Source organism: Crassostrea angulata, chromosome 6 (assembly GCF_025612915.1).
Source record: "Crassostrea angulata isolate pt1a10 chromosome 6, ASM2561291v2, whole genome shotgun sequence".
Classification (NCBI taxonomy): Eukaryota; Metazoa; Mollusca; class Bivalvia; order Ostreida; family Ostreidae; genus Magallana; species Magallana angulata.
Genome location: NC_069116.1, coordinates 30,538,590 through 30,560,362, shown reverse-complemented (window position 1 = coordinate 30,560,362; position 21,773 = coordinate 30,538,590). Strand labels below are relative to the sequence as shown.

The window sequence follows — 21,773 nt, the reverse complement described above, 5'->3', positions numbered from 1 at the left end:
ATATCTTGAGAAAACCCCTTTAAAATAACAGATGGTATAATTTTGCGTTTCTAACATATAAGGCGAATATTATATTTTAAAATCACAGAATGATAGCTAACTATGGTTCAAACTATCAAGTATAAATAATTCATATAAAATTATTAAAATACATTTTTGTGAATCATTTTATTGTCATTAACCATGTATAACACCACAAATCAATAATATTTTACAGACTTACAGATTCAGAAGTAAAATTTCTAGTAAAGTTTTCTAAGATATAACAAAAAAATAAGGGATGGAACATTTATTTCCTTAATGCTTTTACAAAACCATATGCAAAATATTTTTTCAATACCTTTGAAAGGTTCAACATTCTCTTTACCTTAACCAAAAAGGTTTAATTAGCTTTAATAATTTTTTTCCAGATATGTTTGGATAGTACTTAAAAAGCAAACTGTACATTTTAGCTTTTTAATCATAATTAAATATATTTTTTAAAAAAATAACTTAAAAATCTTTTTTTTTCTTCTTACCTTCCAAAACCATGGCTTATTAAACAAATACCTGTAAAAATTAATGCATTAAATCATTTGCAAAATAGAGAACAATTCTATTTAAATAATTCTGTTTTTGGTAAAATTATGCACGAGTAAACTATCTTTACTGATGTTGGCAATATATCAAAAGTAAAAACATTTACTAGCATTTAAAAGAAAGTTGATGAAAAACCAATCACAATATGACTTACAAGCTGAAAACAAACATTATAAGGTTTTCTGCAAATATAAAAGTCTAAAAGCAAATGTATTCGTTAAATTTGAAGAGTTAATTGAATGCAATTTTCATTGCCTTTTTTATATCTCAAGCAGTAACTGGTTGCTATATTAATGCATTAAAAGGACTTTAAGGTTTTTTTTGGATTTTTTTTAAAATTTTGAATGAGATTTACAGAGATAAATAAACTGTTTATTGATATGCAATCGGAGTAGTACTCCTATATAATTATTTCGACAATCTTATTTAATTCTAAACTCTACAAAACATCAAATTATATATCTATATTGAATTTCATGCATTGTCAAACCTCAACGCTTAAACAAATTAATGAAAAGAAATTTCTTGAAACGGGAATATAATTTCTAATAAAAAAAAATGATAACAAACTTTAATACTTATCACAACATTATAAAAAATAATTTGAATGTAATACATGACGAACAAAGTGGTCGGATATAGACAGTTCACATTTACAATTTCAGTACTTTCTATAGTAAAATAATAATGTAACAGTAGAAAATCCCTCATTTCAAATCTGAAAAATCTGACGAACCAAGAGTAAGAATGCAGTTTTCATATATGCATGTTTTAATCTAATTAAACAAACATCAAAACAATGATTCGACTGGATTCACTCTGAAAGAATATTAATTACGTTATGTATATATATATATTTTTTTCCCTTCAAGTACTAATATCTAATTTGTCTTGAGTACTCCTTGTATTCCTATGGATCATCAGCCGTCTCCTCAGTGACTCCTTTGGCCTCTAACTCCTACAACACTCGGTCTAAGTAGGTGGGGTCAGGGTAACCAAATCTACAATCATTTGAGACAGTATAATAATTTACATTCTGAGGTATGTTTCAAATTATGTGTTCTGCATTCACATCTTATGATGAAAAGATGGGTTATAATTTGACATACAATTCATATGTGCTTCAACCACACTCTTTATTTTTCTCTTATATATAAAAATCTTCAAAAGAGTAAATCAAGACAAGTGAAAAGCTGTCAATGTGACAGCAAACCAGGCTTTATTTTATGTGATCTGTATCCATAATCCATGCAATATTTTGCAAAATAAATGACTAAGATCAAAAGCTGGTATTTTTTCATAAATTATCTGAAATCTTAATCCTACCAATATGCACACCTATGATATATATTCTTTTCTTCAAGTACTAATATCCAATATGTCTTGAGTACTCCTTGTACTCCTCTGGATCATCTGCCGTCTCCTCTGTAACTCCTTTGGCCTCCAACTCCTCCAACACTCGGTCTAGGTAGGTGGGATCAGGGTAACCAAACCTACAACCATTTGAGATGGTATATGAATACACTTTTAGATATGTATCAAAATTGTTCTGCAAACATATCTTATGATGACAAGATGGGTTGTAATTTGGCATACAGCTAATAAATGCTTCAACCATAACCATCATTTTTATGGTTCCTGGAAAGAGTGATATGGTCATATTTGCTACTTAGAGTTGAAATGTTCCAAAGTTCACAAACAATGCACACTGAAGGAAGACCCAAGTAATAAGTCGGGCGACCTAAAATCTCAAAAACTCAATATTTTCAATAGCTATAACTGTGCAATTTGAATGTGTATACCTAGCTGGCCCTCCTTCCATTCTAGTTTTGTGATGTATATCATTCCAAGTAATCACTCCACCATGGCCTGTAGTTCTTGATCGTCCAATGGTAAACACCAACCGCCTACTGAATGCTACATTGAGTAGCTTGGCTATCAGCCTGCCTTGTTTATTGAATGGGAGATAACCCGAACGATTGATCCCTTTGTAAAACTTTCCAGGTTCTGGATGCTCATCCTGAAAAAAAAATCCTGAAAAATAATGCGAAGTAAAATAAATCATAAACCATGAACTGTCTAAACGTGCAGTTATACAAAAAATGAATGTAGCGAGCATTACAGAAGAAGAGATGTTTGTGAAACACTTATGCCCCCTCCCATGGAAACATCCACAAAGATAATGAACGTAAACTGCAAATAATTGGAATTTTTCTAAGTCCAAGGGGCATAACTCTGTGGAAAATTGCACAATCGTACCCAACATCCAATTTGACCTAGATATTATAAAAATTATAGCTGTACACAACACAGGAGTGATATGCACATAAGCAAGATGAATGAATTGATGAAATGATTTGTTGCTTTGCTTCATTTATCTCAAAATAACATAGAAATAAACAAACAGCTAGTAGTTGTTATGATATATTTTATATTTCAACATTTTTAAACGGTTCCGTTCCGTTCCGTTAAATACCAATATCCACACGGGTAATGGTATTTTGCGGAACGGAACGGAACCAGAAGAAAATTATTTATAAGTATGGTAACAACATTTGTTATATCATCATTCATTCAAATTTATTTCAAATAAGACTATCAAGTATTTTTATCGATATTATCCCTGCGCTGCGAATGATCTTGGTATAATATGAATTCTACTTGATATAAGCATTGTGTTTTTGCTAGCTTAATTAACCAACTAGTTAGTTCTGCCGTGACAATGATATGAAATTGATAAAAAAAAAAAAGGAAAACAGAGTTGTTGTTGTATGCAGCACACGCACACAAACGCTGAAATTAATAATCAGCACATACACAAGATGACTGAATTGATTTGATTGATAGATTCATTCATCTTTAAAGAATCTGATAAAAAATTCAAGGAACGGTGAGTAGTTGTTATGATATTTTCCATTATTTAAAAAGTTTGAAAGATTCCGTTCCGTTCCGTTTAATACCAATATCCACACGGGTAATGGTATTTTGCGGAACGGAACGGAACCAGAAGAAAATTGTTCAGACGGAAGGTAAGTGATGAATATTAAACTTTTTCCTTGCGAATGTGTTCGTAATATTTTAGAATTCTACGTAATATGGGATACACATTGCGTTATTGCTAGCTTGATGAACAAACTAGTAATATCATCCGTGTAAGTAATGTAGTATCATAGATGAAATAAAAGTTATAGCTGTACACAACACAGGAGTGATATGCACATATGCAAGATGAATGAATTGATGAAATGATTTGTTTGTTTGCTTCATTTATCCCAAAAGATCATAGAAATAAACCAACAGCGAGTAGTTGTTATGATATATTTTATATTTCAAAAATTTTAAATATTCCGTTTCGTTCCGTTAAATACCAATATCCACACGGGTATTGGTATTTTGCGGAACGAAACGGATTCATAAGAAAATTATTTATAAGTATGGAATTAACATTTGTTATATAATCATTCATTCAAATTTATTTCAAATAAGACTATCAAGTAACTTTATCGATATTACCCTGAGCTGCGAATGATCTTGGTATAATATGAATTCTACTTGATATAAGCATTGTGCTAGCTTCATTAACCAACTAGTTAGTTATGCCGTGACAATGATATGAAATTGATAAAACAATGAAAAAAGAATTAATTGTTGTTGTTGTATACAACACTCGCCCAAAACGTTGAAATTAATAATCAGCAAATAAACACAATGACTAAAATGATTTGATAGCTTGACTCATTCATCTTTAAAGAATCTGATAAAAAAATTCAAGGAAGGGCGAGTAATTGTTATGATATTTTCCATTATCTAAAAAGTTTGAAAGATTCCGTTCCGTTCCGTTAAATACCAATATCCACACGGGTAATGGTATTTTGCGGAACAGAACGGAATCAGAAGAAATCTATTCAGAAGAAAGATTACTTTAGTAATTTTCATCGATGTTACACGCACAGATTAATTGAGTTTGGTTCAAACCTCAAGTTTATATTTACAGTGTCAATCCTACATCTTAAAACAACTAGTAACTTTAGGATTTCCATGGAAAGAAGCATGTAATGACTTATAGAGCAATGAGTAGCATATTTCATGTAATACACTGTCCATTCAAACATCAAAATTTGTAAAACAATTTTCCATTTTCGATAGGTTGAATTGAAAATTGGGTTTAAAAAAAAATATGGTTCCCCGTTGGGAGCCTCTTAACTGGTTCCGTTCCGTTTCGTTCCGTTCCGCAAAGTACCAATAGCCATATTTTTCTATCTATAAGAAAGTAATAAATGCACCCTATCTTACAGTGACCTTGAACTTGCAAAAATGACAAAAGCTTACAATCAGGACTTATTTACAGGTCAAATTTTAGTTTCTAATCATTTTCTGCGACAAGATATGGCCCAGACAGGATTAAAATATTTTTTTGTTTTAAATGGGTTTGAACTTGCACAACTGAACCGCGGTCAAATTCATGACACACCCTTAAGTCATAGGCAATCTATATGTGAAGTAGGAACGTGAATGTTTCTCAAAACTATAAAGTTTTTTTTCAATGACCTTAAATTTAAACCTGCTTAACTGACCTTGAATCAAAATCATGACACACCCTCTGGTCATATACCTTTATGTTAAGTAAGAACTTTTAATTATTCTCGATTCTTCATAAGAAACATTCAAAATAGACCAGACATCAATTTTGCACTTTTCCTTCCAGTGACCTCGAACGCGCCAAATTGACATTGGGTAAAATCATGATACACCATCAGGTCCTAAGCAATCTTTATGTGATGTAAGAACTTCTATTGTGTGTCCATAAGAAAGATATTGACCGGACACACATTTTGCACATTTCCATCCAGTGATCTTGAACTTGCTAAAAAGACCCTTGGTCAAAATCATTACACACACTCAGGTCATGTTCAGATAATAAACAATCTTTGTCTGAAGTAAAAACTTTCAATGTTTCTTCATAAGAAAAATATGGACCGGACACGATTGAAAAGACGGACGGACAGACGAACGGAAGGGGTGATTCATATATATATATATATATATATATATATATATATATATATATATATATATATATATATATATATATATATATATATATATATATATATATATATATATACACCCCCAAACTTTGTTTGCAGGGAGTATAATAACAGTTAAAAAAACTGAAGAAAAAAACAGATGTTTTACTCTCATTTGTTTTAAGGGGCGTGGTCACGATTTTGGTCAAATTCTATTTTCTGCTTTCATTAATTTCAATGCTTTAGAAATACATTTCAAATGATCAAATGAAATTTGAGAGTCAGTCTTTAGGTTATAAGCAAGATACAGGCCTCACAATTCTGTTATGTTAACAAGTTGTTGCCCTTTTTTATTTACATAAGTTCAATATACCAGTAAAAATCTTTTTCATGCTAAATTTCTAAATGTAAACAAAAGCTTTGTTTACATAGTAAAGGATTGTAAGTTTTTTAACTCGCTTATAACTCAACAAATGAAACTCAAATGTTGGTTGCATATTAGAAATGCCTTAATTGAGCATTGTAAACATTAAAATCGAAAAAAAAAAAACTTTTTGAACACAATCGTGACTATGCCCCTTTAGGCTATAAACAATTATTTAGTAAAGAAAAACTCCATATATACATCAAAGCTTTGAAAAATGAATATTTTTCTACACTTTATACTGAGTTTTCATTTCAAAGTAGACAAATATAGTCTTAAAAAATGGACACGACCATCCATTTCTCTTAAACGGCGTAAACAGATAACATTCTGTTGAAAAAAAGGCAAAACGTTTAAACAATTGAACAAAATAACACAATTTCCAATTGTATTGAAAGTCGGATATTTAAAAAAAAAAGGTAGTCAGGGTTATACTTAAAAAATAATTAAAGTAAAAAAATAAACAACAAACAAAATTTCTATATTTTCGCTTCCTTAACTGGTATTTATTTTACTTTAAAATGAAACTTTGGGACAGTGAGCATGTGAAAAGGCAAGTGATTCTCACAATGTTGACTTTTCTAACTTCAGGTTAAAACAATAAAATATGTATATGATTATTAAGACATAAAGAATTTTCATTCTAACAACTGATACTGGACAATGAACAGCAGTGTTAAAACTGTGTCCAGCAATGTGTCGGGTTTGAATTTCACCTAAATAGAGTACATATGTACAAAAGTATTGCTAAAGAAAAGATTCGTTTACTTTAGATGTCAGGCGTGTGAGGTTTAACACCTTTCTTTCTTTATTTGAGGGTCACAAGGACGATGCAATTGCAAGCCTAAAAAAATTGAACCATTGCTGTGGGGAGAGACTTCCCGTTTGCATAGTATATTGACAAGGTCGTCCAATAATTATTTAACAAAAACTCAGCGACAGTTGTAGAGCTTGTTGAATCCAAAAGGCTAGCAAGTGTATTGTATCCACGTAATCTGTATAAGCATCAAGAAAAGGTTTAGGGAAAAGGGCGATCTAAGTTATGGAACTTGTGCCCAATCCCAATTTTTTTTTGGTACAATAACAATATGTTCAAATAAAAACATAGGTAATCACAGATTACAAAGCTCACCGAGACGAGACATCACCCTTATGAGACTTCACCTTTATGACAACACCTTTATCATATTAAATGAAAATCATACTTTATGATCTTGGATATTCATGGATTCTGTTTTGACACAATATCGAATATCATTTGTTAAAAAATTGTATGATAATCATATGTTGATCAATACAATGATATAAAATTAAATATTGCATCCTATCATATTTACAACATATATCATATAATACAATAATATACCATAATAAACAATGATGAATTAGATATTGTAACGTATGATATGACATTGTATTGTGTTATACGTTATTGTATATGATCAAATAATACAATATCTTAATATATAAAACAATATATGATATATTACAATATCATATTACATAATACATCATTACATTGAAACATATGATATTATATTGTATAATATAGTATGATATTGTATGATACTGTATCATTTTTGATACATAATATGATATTGTATCATATGATACAATATTATTTGATACAACATTTTATCATATCAAATGATACAATATTATGTGATAAAGTAAAATATAATATAATACAATATTATATTATACATATCGTATCATATGATACAATCATTTTTAATATATTTTACAATATCATATAATATAATTTCATGTGATGTGATAATATATCATATTATAAACCAATATCATATTATACAATATCGTATGATACAATATTATATAATATAATAGTATCATATTATACAATTTCATGTGATATAATTCTATAATACAGAAACTAATATCGTATTACACTAAATCGTATGATACAATATTAAAGAATATACAATATAGTATCATAGGATACAATATTATATTTTGCAAAATCTTATATAATAGTATCATGTGATTAAATAATAAATTGATAATACAATATAATATTATACAATATTGTATCATGATATACAATACTATACATAACGATATCATAATACAATATCATAACATAAAATATCCAAAAAAATTATACAATATCATATTGTATCAAATAACTTTTTATAATATTACATATGATATTATATTGTATCATATTAAACAATTGTGTTTCATATCATACAATACTATTTCTAGGAATTATGCTATATCATTTAACAACAACCACATCTTTCCATCAAGCAGGTTTAAGTGAGGAAGGAAATTTCTTTAGCATCCTTGATAATGGAGATCAGGCTCTGCATCTGAAGCAACCTCTGCGTTTCATTTATAATATAGTTAAATCAACTATGCAAGTTATCATTTATAAAACATGTGACCTGTTCCAAAAAAACTAAACCTCATCCAGCATCCGAAACCTATGGCTCAGATTCAGCATTCAAGCCTGTCAGGTGCATCAGTATACATAAGACGCATCTCCATGCAAGTTTGGTGAAGTTCAGACCAGTAATAACTAAGATATCATCATCAGAGGGCACTAGCAATTAAAACCTTAACCTGCTCCAGCATCCGCAACCTATGGGGCAGATTCAACATCCATGCCTGTCAGGTGCATCTGTATCATAAGACACACCATCCATCCAAGTTTGGTGAAGTTAGGACCTGTAATAACTAAGATATATTTTTTAGCATCCTTGATAATGGAGATCAAACTCTGCATCTGAAGCTTCCTCTGTGATTCATTCATACAACAGTTTAATCAACTATGCAAGTTTGAAAAAGTACTATTATCTATTAAACATGTGACCTGTTCCAAAAAACTTAACCATATCTAGCATCTGAAACCTATGGCTCAGACTCAGCATTCAAACCTGTCAGGTGCATCAGTATCATAAGACGCACCATCCATGGAAGTCTGGTGAAGTTAGGACAAGTAATAACTAAGATATAATCATCAAAGGGCACCTGTTTTAAAAACTTTAACCAGCTCTAAAAACCTTAACCTCCTTCAGCATCCGCAACCTATGGCTCAGATTCAGCATCCATGCCTGTCAGGTGCATCAGTATCATAAAACATATCATCCATGCAAGTTTGGTGAAGTACGGACCTGCAGTAACTTAGATATTGCTATCAAAGGGCACCTGCAACAAAAACTTTAACCTGGTCCAACAAACTTAACCTCCTCCAGCATCTGAAATTTAGGACTCAGATTCAGAATCCAAGTCTTTCAAGTCCATAAGTAGGTCCAGATGCATCATCCATGCAAGTTTGGTGAAGATAGGACAAGTAATAGCTTAGATACAGGACCTGCAACAAAAACTTTAACCAGGTCCGGACGCCGACGCCGACGCCGAGGGTATAGCATAAGCTTCCCCTGACTTCGTCTCGGTAAGCTAAAAAGGAAAGAAAATATGTATGATAAATGTCTGCATTCTTCTAACCTAACCTCTTATCTTTAACTTTGGTCAATATATTTAATTTGCTGTGTCAATTGAGTATTAAAACTTCTGTTAAAATTATCACTTAAGAAAACACTGCATTCTGGTTTTTAAAAAAAATATTTCGAATTTCGTAACTTGAATGTAGATTTCTCCTTCTCCTTCGTAACTTTCGTTTTACTAATGCGTAATGAATTATGACCTTTGAAACACTTTATTGCTGCTTGTAACGTACTACATTTTTTACAAATCCCGGTGCTGTAATTACGAATACAAATCACATTTAGTTAATAAATTAATCCATGTATATTCTTCTTCTGAATTTTTAAGAAGGCTGTATGTTCAGCAAACAAACCATCATATCTGTCTAAAATCAAAGATATTATTTGTTCATTTATCATTATTAAGTAAAGAAAATCCTTATTTTAGATTTTACCATTTAAATTTGGGTATTTGTTAAATGCGTTGTCAAAGTTTGAGTTAAATATCATGTTGTAGGAAAGATAAAAAGTTTGAATTTTATTGTTTTGTAAATACAGCTCGAGCCTTGCTTATTGTTTAAAAATGTGTTGTTTTGGTAAAAATTCCAATCAAACTTGCTTTCGATTGTTGATTATGCCAGTTATGAACACATTGAACCAGATTTTTTGCCACAAGCCATTTTGTCAAACCTTTGTTTATATAACTTTGTATCTTGCTTCAGTGTAACTGAAATTCTAACATTCAAATTTTAGTCAACCATTCAGAATGAACAAGTAAAGCTTTTTATACACAGATAAGTTAAATTTTCGTCTCAAATCATGTCTAGTTCCCTTTAATTACGTGTACTAATATTAAAGCTTTTTTGTACCGTAATGGTTATACTTGGCTTGTAATGGTTGTATTTGACTAACATAAATTACGACAAAGATACTGATGATAATTTCATTACATAATTGTAAATTTAATGAGAAGAATCATTAATGTCTTTTAAAAAATATTTATTATGATTCTTTTTAATTACAATTTAAACAGCACAAATCAAGGAAAAACATGAATAAAACATTTTAAGTGCGATCCCGAGTTTCTGGTTCTCTTTAGCTGGTGCATTGACCATAGTAAACGCGACATGTATTTGTACACACAACATCATTTATCAATATCTTTAAAGGTTAATCATTCACATTTAAAAATATTGTAGCGATAACTACATGTTAATACTCTTTTAATGTATATTTCATAAAGACTATCTAACATAAACAGTAGCTTTACTGACAAGAACATTTAAATGTTGTTTTGAATATTTTAATATAAATTTTATAAACCCCTTTGTGTCTCTCTATGACGTCACCATATGGTGTCAAGATTTAAACCAACTGAAATCCAGCATAGATCAGTAACCTTATGCAATAGTTTGGATACTATATTTTGATATTTTTACCCACCCTATTTTCATTCTTGTATAATGATCTAAATTGATAGTCATTTACCCAATGATGTGTGACAAGACTAGTTAGAAGTTGATTCAATGGCTTTAAAGAAGATAGTGAAAATGTGAAAAGATTTTGACATTGGACACATTTTATTCAAAAGATGAAATCCATAAAATTATGTGTACACATATCCAACAAATAAAATTCCCCGGCCACATCGCTCTCCCAAGTAACAGCTCCTGTATCATTCTATTTCGAAACTTTTAAATATGAAATTCTAATAACACTTTCCAATATTTTACAATACATTCTACATAAAAAAGCCTACTTTTTGGAAATAATTGCCCAAGACTTGACCAACATTATTAGCCTATGCCTCAACATATTAAATAACAAGATAACAAAACTGTGAAATAAGCTATAAATGTATATCTTCTAAACGTAAAAGGTAACTGTGACCATGATATGAGGTTATAAAGATATGAGGATGCTTACATAGCAAAATAAATAACCAGAGCATTATTTATTTCTAAAAAAGATTTTGAATTTTTGTAGTTCTTCAGAACAATATTTTCCCCAATGTATTTCTGTTAAATTTTGAATCGATCTGGTCCGGGGGTCACGATTTTACCAATTTAGATCTTCACTATATGGGTATAACCAAGTTTTAATGCATATATTGGCATTTCTGGTGTAGTGGTTTTTGTTGAGATTTCCAAAAATTTCCCTATTTAATTCGATGTAAAAATTTCACATATTGTAGCATTGTAGTTCTTCAGAAAAATATCTTTCCTCTATATATATTTTTGAATGTTGACCTTGAACCTCTCCTGATGCCCAAATATTCGCCCGGCAGTCACAGCTGTAACAATTTAGAATTTACCTTTTTGAGGATGCTTGCAAAATGATCTCACAAATTGTAGCATTTCAGTCCTTGAAAAGGTTTTTAAAATGTCTACTATATATTTCTATGTTAAACTGTGAAACCCTCTTCGGGCCCCAGTATTGGCTCCAGGGGTCATGATTTTTCCACTATATATTCAAGCATTCATTTAAATATTGGCATTTTTGGTGCAGCGGTTTAAGACACACACCCTATTTTTTATTTTCCTTAATTATTTACCTTTTAAAAAGGCCAAGCCCTTTATTTTACAAATTTAAGAGCCAATTTATTGAATGCTTTGTACCAAGTTTGGTTAAATTTAGCCAAATGAATCTAGAGACGAAGTCAAGAATGTAAAGTTTACAGACAGACGGACGGATAAACGGGCGGACAACGGACAACATGCGATAAAAAAAAGCTCACTTGAAGCATAAATAAGAAATACAATGAAAAAACATTAATATAAAGTATTTTGTGATAAAAGCTATTCAAGTAGTCAAAAACCGTGCGCAAAAATTTGCCTAACATATTTTAAAGCAATTATTACAAAGAATTAATTCGATACTTGCTTTAGGTTTTTGATTTTGCAACAAACATAAGCGTAAAAATATTAAATATATAGCTTTTCAAAAATAACAAAATTGTACAATGACAAATATTTAAATACAAAGTTTGACATCTACAGATGTGCGAAGCTTTAATGGTTTCTAAAGAAGAAACTTTTATTATACGGACTTTTTAGACTTTTATTTGCATATTTTTTTTTTTTTAATCTTTGGAAAAAAAATTCACATTAACATTCATATTTTGATTTTGTCTGATTAAATTCAACGTATTGTGCGTCTTTTATATAAGGAAAAATTAAAGATTTTTAAGTATGGATAAATGAAAATTACAATTTCATATCAGGGGAAAATGACAAACATGTACATTATAAAAACAGTTTTATTCGTTTTACACTAATCATCGGTTTACTATAAAATACACCAAAAGGTTCTGAACAATTTAGAACATTCTATATCAATCTAATATACATCAAAATAAATATTTCATCATACTCCAATACATAAAAAAATTAGCTTCGTAATTTTTTAGACTGTTTTGTATCAATCAGAATGCATAAAGTACACTATATATCAATACAATCATAACACTTTACAAGATAATTATAACATAACGAATAAAGATCCTATGCTAAAAGATAAAAGAAAACGGATAAAGATCCTAGCGAATTCTAACAAAGAATTAACCATTTTATGGTATTATCTACATATAGATAAATGGGAAATAGACTGCTCACTTAATAGGGGACGCTTTGGGAACAAACCTTATTCCAATTTGTGTAATGCAGTCTAATGAAGTATTCCCTTGCTTCAGTCAAATACAAAATTAAATTCACTCTTTATCTTCTTCTGTAGGAAATCCAAAAACATAATCAAGAATAACTCAAAATTTCAGTTAACACGAACAAACATAAAGTTGTACATGAACAAAAGACACTTTATTTTCTATTGTATATTAATATCTAAAAAGTTTTGAATATTCCTTGTATTCCGCTGGATCATCTGCGGACTCCTTGGTGACTCCTTTGGCCCCCAACTCTTCTAACACTCTGTCTAGATATGTGGCGTCAGGGTACCCAAATCTAAAACAATGCAAGAAGGTCGATGTAAATATATATTAGTCATACTAAAAAATAATCCAAATGACTTAACTTTATATAACCATATTAAACATTTTTCGTTTTTTTTTTAGACAATCATATTTTACCTCAAAATAATTAAAGCAATTGGGCGATAATAACAATTATATCTTGAATTTCTACAATAACAATTATCAACTTTTTTTCATATCAATTTCACATTCTTCATCACTGTCTAATGAGCATGTTTTATTCATTGTGTACCTCTATAGTTTTATGGGCATAAGTCCGTTAACTATTAATTTAAATTACTGTGTTGCAAACCCGCCAGACATTCGACATATATTGTACCCAAAATTGACAGGTGCTGTAAAAGTGGTTATTTACGCGTGGGGGAAATTTACATTAGTTACGCATACAGTAAAACAAATCGAACTTCGGTGTATGATATCGTAAAGAACAACATATCCATTTATAAGTTTTATTAAAATAATTTAATTTAAATCATGACCATATCTTCTTTTTTGTACGTACTTTGCTGGTCCCCCATCTGGCCGGGTCTTGTGATGGATGTCATTCCAAGTAATTACTCCATCGTGACCTGTAGTTCTTGACCGACCAATGGTAAACACCAACCGCCTACTGAATGCTACATTAAGTAGCTTAGCGACCAGTCTGCCTTTTTCATTATTTGGAACATAACCAGAACGAGTGATTCCTTTGTATCTTTTTCCGGGCTCTGAATGCTCATCCTATGTGTAAATATTGGTCGGAAAACAATGAAATAAAAACGTGAGTAAGCTCATATTATCACCGTTCCTACATTACTTACAATGCTACTTTTATAAATGGCAATTAATCCATTACATAAAGAAATTAATGTATGTTTAAATGGACAAAATCCCTGAAAAATACTGGAATCAGAAAATCCAAAGATGACGGCAAAAACAGGCGAAGATCAAAAATATAAAATCGGACAAATTGACGCGGGACAAAAAGTGGTTATAAAACTCACGAGCTGTCCGCTCTAACGAGCAAGTAATGGAGAGTTCAAGACTACCGCTGTGATTTAAGAAATAGAATTATGATACATTTAAACAATAAAACGATTTCTTTGGCGATTAATGCTCCATGTTGATATAAAGGTGACGAAATTGCAGAACCATACATAACTTGCTTTGGTATGTGATTTTTTCCGCAATTATCGCTACCTTCATAACCCGCAAAAATCGTTAAAGACAGCGATCTTTCTTTATAAAATTCAGGTTGCAACGCCTCATTTGATTGGCTAAATAAATTCATATATACCGTATAACATATCTTGCCTAAGTCACAAAACGACGCATGTGCGAAACGTATTAATTAGCTTTCAGGCGTTATGTTTAAATTGAATTTGATTCTGACATCATCATGATTATTTCGTGCAGTCTATGATTTTTTTTCTTTTAGGTTGCTGAAAGTTTTTAACGACCAAAAAGTTAAAAGTTATCAGCAAGATACAGTATTTTTAGCTTCTCGTACTAAAGAGTTCCAATAAAACTTATTATTTTTATAATTATAATTTTTCAAATGATTAAAATTTCCTTGTATATATATAGATGGCCTAGATGGCCGAGTAGTTAGAGCCTTGGTCGCTCTCTGCCAGGAGCGTAGGTTCTAGAGGATGCGAGTTCAAAACCCGGTCCCATAAAGTGAATTTCGTTGTGCTGTATTATTCATTTTTATATCAGCAATTTAAGTGTATTTTCAAGAAGATTATATAGGAAATTGCATTGTCTAGTATTTTGCAGAAATTCTTGGTATGGTATCCTAATTTTTTTGCAAGAAAGCTTGTCAGAGTAGTAGTAAACCATTAATAAATTCCTGGAAAATGTTATATAACATTGAGGATCGTGTCGTCTGACCTTAAGGTCGAAACCTGGAAATATCAAAATGGAAACAAAAACAAGATCTGAGCTTTGTCAACTTAACAAAGAACTGTAAGCTCTGTATCTCGCTTATAATTGGACAACTGACACTCAAAGTCTGGATGATTACTAGTATTTGAAATGCCTTACTGAAGCATTGCAAACAACAGTAGCTTTAGATCGTTTGAATATCGTACGAATACTTTTTCATATGCGTATATTTCGGCAACAGTTTACAGTCTAAATCTCAATATCTGCTCGTGCACCAACTGTGAAAGTGCCTTAAAGCTGCATTATAGTTTAGTAAGAATACTGACCCCTTGATATCCATCGACAAACGTATAGGTAAGAATGATAGACCCACTGCTGTCATTGAATCCCTCTAGTTTTGTATAGCTTTTCCTCACAGTCACTGACCCTGGCGGTTGGTCTCCAGTCACCTTCCCGTAAATCGTGCCACAACTAGGACAAGCTGGTTTGTACTGAAAGGACGCATCAATGCATTCTTTGCAAAATATATGTCCACATTTTTGTAGTTGCTTTGGTTCTGTTGGTGTATCCATGCAGATACAACAGTTGTCTACATCTTTTAATGTACCTTTCAGCGTTTTTGCTAAGCTACCTGGATTTCCAGAATCCATCAGTGTCCTATTGGTTATTTCATATTTGTACCTAAAAAAATCTAAATATATTTCCTCGTCTTCTTTGTCCTTAAGAGCAAGATAAATATTTTTCAGAAACATAAGCTCAGACTCGGATGCCCTAACAGCTTTGTTGAAACTAGAAGCACATATTTCAACGGGTGTCTTGTATTCTCCTTTACCTGCAATTATAAATCAGAATTTATATTTTTTTTATAGTGAGTAATCATTATTCAATCATCTACACACAGTTCATTATTTTTTCAAAATGAAGTTTCGTTTACACTTTTAACAAATGTTTTAATTAAGGTTTAATTAGTTGGCGACACATTTTAATATCTCGTCATAATAGCCAATGATTAACAGAAAGGGGTTCATAATAACAACCAAAGATTTCCTAAAAAGGGGATGTACATATGTATAATAAACTTTATTATACATCCCTTAGGTTTTTTATACAAGGGTTAAAAAAAATCGGTTTATGTTGCATATGGCAGAAAAGCAAGAGTACATTAATTTTTTAAGGAATGAGTCTTTTCTGGTTTTTGACTTGTCAAACGTAAATTTGATCAATTGTTCATAAATTCAAGATGAAAGGAAATTAAAATAGTATATTTTTTAAGTATATCTTTTTTACTGTCATCCGACTTGGCATAGAAAAGGTAATCATTGCTTAGAATCTAACAAGGACTATATTTGTGGCGTAATATTCGTGTAGGAAAATATCACATGATTCGAAATTCAGAATTGCTGCAGATTAATGAGTCTGTTTTAGCAATTTAAAAACAATACCATTAATGTTGGATTTTATTTTACTTATGTGAACTAATTATATGATACTTGGGTTTCAGAATATGTTTTAAAAATATGATTTGCCTATCAAATTACATTTTTACAATCCTTTTAAAGCGCCCATTCTTTACATGGATTTTTGTGAAAAAATCACTAAAAATAAGTTTTTCTCTTTTATTAAATGGTCAATATATTAGCTTTTCTGTCAATTTATATCTTGATTTAAAGTCTTCATTATACATAAAAGTCAGAAATATTTTATCATTGGAAGCATAAATAAATAATCAAATTTTCTTCAAAGTTAAAAAAAAAATTTACAGAAATGCAAGCTAAGCAATATCATTTTTTGTATAAATATTTATTCCAATTTAGTAGTATAAGCTGATAGACATTCTGATATTCTATGTTTTCATTGAAAAATAGAATCTTCAAATCTTAAACAAATGTCTACAGAACTACAAAGCTTCAATTTTTGTTTTATCATCCTTTACGTTGAGGAAAAAGGAATTGACCTTGACTTGACCTTTATGCAAAAACAAAAAAGGTCAACTTTAATTAAACTGATAGAATCATTTGGAAATATGATCCGTTTGACTGTGTCAAAATTTCATGAATTTCTTATTATAAGAAATATGTTTGATAACGAGGGGACTCCTTCCTTTAATATCTAACTCCATCGGGCGATGGTAACCTTCAGCAACCTAAAATAGCTGTGGACGAAAATAATCAAGATGGTTTCAGACTCTAATTCCAATAAAATTGGCAATTTCTTCTATCTAACGAACTGATGTACTTAATAATTTTTTTTTTTTTTTTACTTACGTTTTACAATTAATTCAATAATTTCTGAAAGAAAGATATAAATATTAACAATCAAAAGTTTTCTTGGATGATTCATGCAGGCTATGAAGGTAGTGAACACTGCAGAAAAGTTTATGCACAACTCACTCACAACATGCACAAGGGATGTATTTTTTCTGCAATGTCCCTTCGTTAATACCCGCATGAATCATGCACCAAAGAAAGCTTTCATTATTTAAATAAGTACATGTATACGACATGGCATTTTATTTTACCTGTTCCAAGAAGAGGAATAGAAATAGATTCAACCTTTGACTCATCTACTGTTTTCATGATGTTTTGAATCATAGAATCTAATATTTTTCCAAATTTTGTAGAATCTTTTGCATGCTCTTTGTCAAAAACAGGAGAAAAAGCATGAAGGATCATCTTCCATTGTGAATTTCCTTGGAGTCGTTGAAGGAAACTATTTCCTAACTTCATTTGTTGGGATACGGGTTTCTCATTGGCAATATCTCTGAAAATATCTTTAGCAATAACATCCTCTGAACGACAGTATTCGTCTTGTGGACAGACTATGGCATCAGTAACAATATCTTGTATATTGCCTATATGTATTTTGATTTTCAATTTTTCTGAGACATGCACAATGGTGAAGGCATTAGACGGTGGCATGGTTGAACTAAAACTATTCTCGGCACCAAATGAAGGAGTGTCATTTTTTTGGTCAAGGTTTCCAGATTTCTCTGTGTTGGAAGCAGATGGCTCTTCCTGTTGAAATACTTCCTGTATTGCTCTTACCATTGATTCATCCTTATCTACAAAGTGAATTTCCCGAAGACTCTTAAACGCATGGTTCCTGCTGAATGACATCACTGCTTTGTAATATTGCTCAACACACAGGTCCCTGGGTACAGCAAATATACCTTAAAACATAATAAGTATATTCTATTTTCAAAATACATAAACACAAATTAAACAAGATGCCCATGGGCCACATCGCTCCCTTGAGCAACATTAGACATAATAAGATCAGCTTCATGAAGTCATATCCAAATTATTGGAACAATGAATAAGTAAAACAGATCCTGTATTGAAAGATTTTCAAAATTTTCTAACCATGTTCTTATATTGGCACTTTTGTAACTACATGTAGATGATTTCATAGTTATATCACATATTCAGCATTACCATTCTCAAAAAAATCTTAAACAACTGTTCATATAAATATAAACCTACATCAAACTTTAAACGGCTTGTGTGACCCAAGAATTCTCCCGGGCCACAGTCTTAACAACTTATATCAATATGTTTGCATATTAGTAATACTACATATACATACTACATATTTTAGAGAACAATCAAATTTATTTCCTATGTTACAATTTGCCATCCCCCAATTTTAGTCTCATCCTTTTTTATTTGATTTTTGGAAGATTTTTCTCTGTATATTAATCAACCTGAAGATGCTTCCATTCAAGTAATACCTTTCTGCTTAATTGATTTTTGAAAAGAAAATATTACTCTTTTGACCCCCGCCCCCACCCCCCATGGTGGCCCAACCCTACCCCCTGAAATCATGGTTTGAGCAGACTAGAATGAATCAACACTACCTGAGGATGCTTCAACACAAGTTACAGCTTTTCTGGCCAATTGGTATTTGAGAGGAATTTTAAACGATTTTTCGTTATGTATTCCTATGTAAAATATGACCTACCCACTGTGGCCGCACTCTACCCCCGGGATCATGGTTTGAACAAATTTGAATCTACACTACCTGAGGATGCTTCCACACAAGTTACTGCTTTTCTGGCCTACCGGTTTTTGTTGCGAAGATTTTTCTCTATGTATTCCTATGTAAAAATTTCAACCTCCCGCCATTGTGGCCTCACCTTACCCCCGGGGATCATGGTTTGGACAAGCTTGAATTCACACTACTTGAGGATGCTTCAACACAAGTTACAGCTTTTCTGACCAATTGATTTTTGAGAAGAATATTTTTAAAGATATTTCTCTGTATATTTCACCTCAGGTGAGCTAAAAATTATTTATGTCTCTGCTACATGAACACACACTTATTATTTCCATCAGCAAAACGAATGTCCGTTTAGACTGAATATATTAGAGAAAATACTGACAACTAGCCTAAAACACATTGCAGTAATCAAAAATTACGCAAAGACCATACCGTATTACCATTAGAATTTGTATTTTAGTTGTTAAAGTACCTTACCTGTTAATGTATTTTATTTTCCGCAAGTAACAGTCAGCTGTTTTATTTACCGATGTCTATTTTTGATTGATACGTAAAAATTACAAAATACAGGCCATAGTTCCCCTATGTTACAAACCGTAATTTATGAAAACGAAACAAAAATGAAAACAAGCTAAAATCACCGTCAAAGGTGAAAATGTCAACGCATTGGAATATTTAATCTCAATTTACTTCACAAATACATTAATATGTATCTTGCATGTTTCAAATATTCCTTTAGCATGCAAACTGTTCCACAACAACTAAATTCATCTTTGTCAGATTGACCTATTTCTCATACGTTCAAAATGGCCGCTTCAAAGAGGTTTTTGACATATGGAATACCGAACCCGAAGTTATAAACTGATCGAAGCCCACCCCTTCCAATTATTTTTTTTCGTAATTACTCAAATGCAGAAAAAGATTGGCCCTTAATTTTTGCAATTTATATTTTCCTTTCCATAAGGATTATTTATGTTAAAATGCGTTGAATTTGACTCGGTAGTTCTTAAGAAGATTTTAAAAAATGCACCTACAGTTTCGAGGTATTCTCCCCTTTAAATAAAGATCGGTCTTTCTTTTCTGCAATTTATATTTGCATTACCATAAAGAAGCTCTGTGCCAAATTTCGTTGAAATTGGCCAAGGGGTTTTAGAGAAGAGGTTAAAAATGAAATCAAAGTACTGAAGTACTGACGGGAGTTGGTTTTTTCGATTATTATTAATTTTAAAATCAACGATATGTTATATTGCATGGCAAGTACTTTCTAATCTGTATTTGAATTACGCACATTTTTATAATGTGAATTTTCGAACTTTTCGGACAATAATTTCGAGAAAAACCCATATGAATCATGTTGTGTAATATTTAAAGATAGAATTAATTCCATCAAGTAATCGAAATATTTCTAAAGATTGTACACATGTCTGGATCCAAGCAATATTGAACTCTAGTCTCGTTCAACCAGACGCTCGGCTGTCTCCATTAATCTCCGACTACCAAGAGAGACTCACTGTTTGTCGGAAATTTACGGATACAGCCGAGCGTCTGGTTGAACGAGACTTAATTAAACTCTGTCGTAGAAATACATACGACAACAAAATATATCGAAATTGTTCCTTCTATTTAAAATCTGACTATTTTCAAGGTATTTATAAATACTTTCATTGAAAATTAATGGTTCAGCATACAGTATACAGAATTTATCTAATATTTTCAAGATCTAAGTCTTGTCAGCGGTGATGATTTGTGCTTAGGTCCAAAACTGTTTCACCCAGGGGTCTTGACTTTCACAATTTTGGTAGAGGGCCTCGTGGACATCATAACCAGGCATTTAGTTTTTAACAAATATATATATGGGAGTGGAGAAGAAGATTTTCTAATATTTTAAAAATTTTTACAATATGGCCATTTTGGCACCACTCTAGAGCCTGAACCCCTGACCCAGGGGCCATGAATTTCACATTTTGGTAGAACGCTTCATGGACATCATAACTATGCAACCAGTTTTTTCCTCACATGTGTGGGAAAAGAGAAGACTTGGTTTTTTTTTTTGCATATTTGGCCCCACATGTGGCGCCCCAGGGGTGGTAGAGCCATGAATTTCATAATTTAGTTTCCTCTTACCATAGAGATGCCTCACACCAAAAATGGTAACAACCAACCTTGTAGTTTTTAAAAAAAAGTTACAAATGTAAATTGTTAACGCACGACGCACGTCGCATGACGACGGACGAAAACGGATAGCAATAGGTCACCTGAGTTTCCGGTGAACTAAAAATAAATGCCTACAAATTTTTAATGAAACCACAGTAACAGACTGTAGTTTGATTTAAATAAGCTTCTTTGCAACATTTGGTTTCTTCATTATTTTGATGCATATTAAACGACCTACCTGAACTTATTGCTGGAATAGCAATTGAACTCATTCCTCTTTTATCTGC

General features: G+C 31.3%; 1 protein-coding gene across 1 annotated transcript in view; it reads right to left on the bottom strand.

Annotated features, from left to right (window-relative positions):
- Window positions 1–12,622: 12,622 nt before the first annotated feature.
- The window catches only part of LOC128187346 (uncharacterized), a 79,033-nt gene continuing 69,882 nt past the window's right edge, over window positions 12,623–21,773 (bottom strand). The window contains exons 18-22 of the mRNA XM_052857757.1: window positions 21,725–21,773; window positions 17,852–18,502; window positions 15,660–16,165; window positions 13,970–14,187; window positions 12,623–13,438 (exon numbers count right to left, since the gene is read on the bottom strand). The exon at window positions 21,725–21,773 is cut by the window's right edge and continues 1,092 nt beyond it. Of these exons, the coding sequence (XP_052713717.1) occupies window positions 13,312–13,438; window positions 13,970–14,187; window positions 15,660–16,165; window positions 17,852–18,502; window positions 21,725–21,773 (1,551 nt within the window). The 3' untranslated portion in view covers window positions 12,623–13,311. The remainder of the gene's footprint in view (window positions 13,439–13,969; window positions 14,188–15,659; window positions 16,166–17,851; window positions 18,503–21,724) is intronic.